Here is a 911-nt window from a genome sequence, read left to right on the forward strand (position 1 = left end):
TTACCATCTCCGTCACCGCCAGTGACCTTCAGCTTACCATCTCCGTCACCGCCAGTGACCTTCAGCTTACCATCTCCGTCGCCGCCAATGACCTTCAGCTTACCATCTCCGTCACCGCCAGTGACCTTCAGCTTACCATCTCCGTCGCCGCCAGAACCCCCAATGACCCCCAGCTTACCGTCAGTGTTCCGGTTCACGTCCACGCCGCGAGTGTCAAAGGGAAAAGAGACATCGCCGACATTAAAATTCAGGTTGAACGTCAGGCTGTCGCCACGGACATTAATTCTAGTGTTGCCTTTGGTCTTCTCGACTATCTTGTCTCCGGTCTTGTTTCCCGAAACCGCCTCCTCCACAATGCGTCGAGTCTGCCAGTCTTCCCTCTTCGTATCCGACCCGACATTTACCAGGTTGATCTGCACTCCGTTTTGCTCGTTATGGATGTGCACTTGCCGATTTGAGTTGTTGGTCAGGGATCTCTGGAAGTCGCAGATGACGTTCTTCGTGGTTTGTGCGCAAGGGACCCCTTTGGTGGTTTGTGCGCAAGGGACCGTCTGCGCGCAAGGGACCCCTTTGGTGGTTTGTTCCTGGAGCGCCTGTGGGGGAGTGACCCCTTCGGTGGTTTTCTCGGCCGCCGGCGGGGGAGGGGTCCCTTTGGTGGGTTGCTCGGTCGTCCGCTGGGGAGGGATTCCTTTGGTGGTTTTCTCGGTCGCCCGCGGGGGAGGGACTCCTTTAGTGGTTTTCTCGGTCGTCCGCGGGGGAGGGACTCCTTTGGTGGTTTTCTCGGTCGTCCGCGGGGGAGGGACTCCTTTGGAGGTTTTCTCGGTCGTCTGCCGGGGAGGGACCCCTTTGGTGGTTTTCTCGGTCGTCCGCGGGGGAGGGACCCCTTTGGTGGCTTGCTCGGTTGTCCGCGG

General features: G+C 58.9%; 1 protein-coding gene across 1 annotated transcript; it reads right to left on the minus strand.

Annotated features, from left to right (window-relative positions):
* Positions 1-37: 37 nt before the first annotated feature.
* GNI_147940 (hypothetical protein) lies at positions 38-551 on the minus strand (the record flags this gene model as incomplete). Its single annotated transcript, XM_011134373.1, has 1 exon — positions 38-551. A coding segment is annotated over one exon (514 nt), but the record flags the coding sequence as incomplete, so codon positions are not given.
* Between the last annotated feature and the right edge of the window lie 360 nt (positions 552-911).

This window comes from Gregarina niphandrodes (assembly GCF_000223845.1).
Source record: "Gregarina niphandrodes unplaced genomic scaffold scaffold00041, whole genome shotgun sequence".
NCBI classification, from domain to species: Eukaryota; Apicomplexa; class Conoidasida; order Eugregarinorida; family Gregarinidae; genus Gregarina; species Gregarina niphandrodes.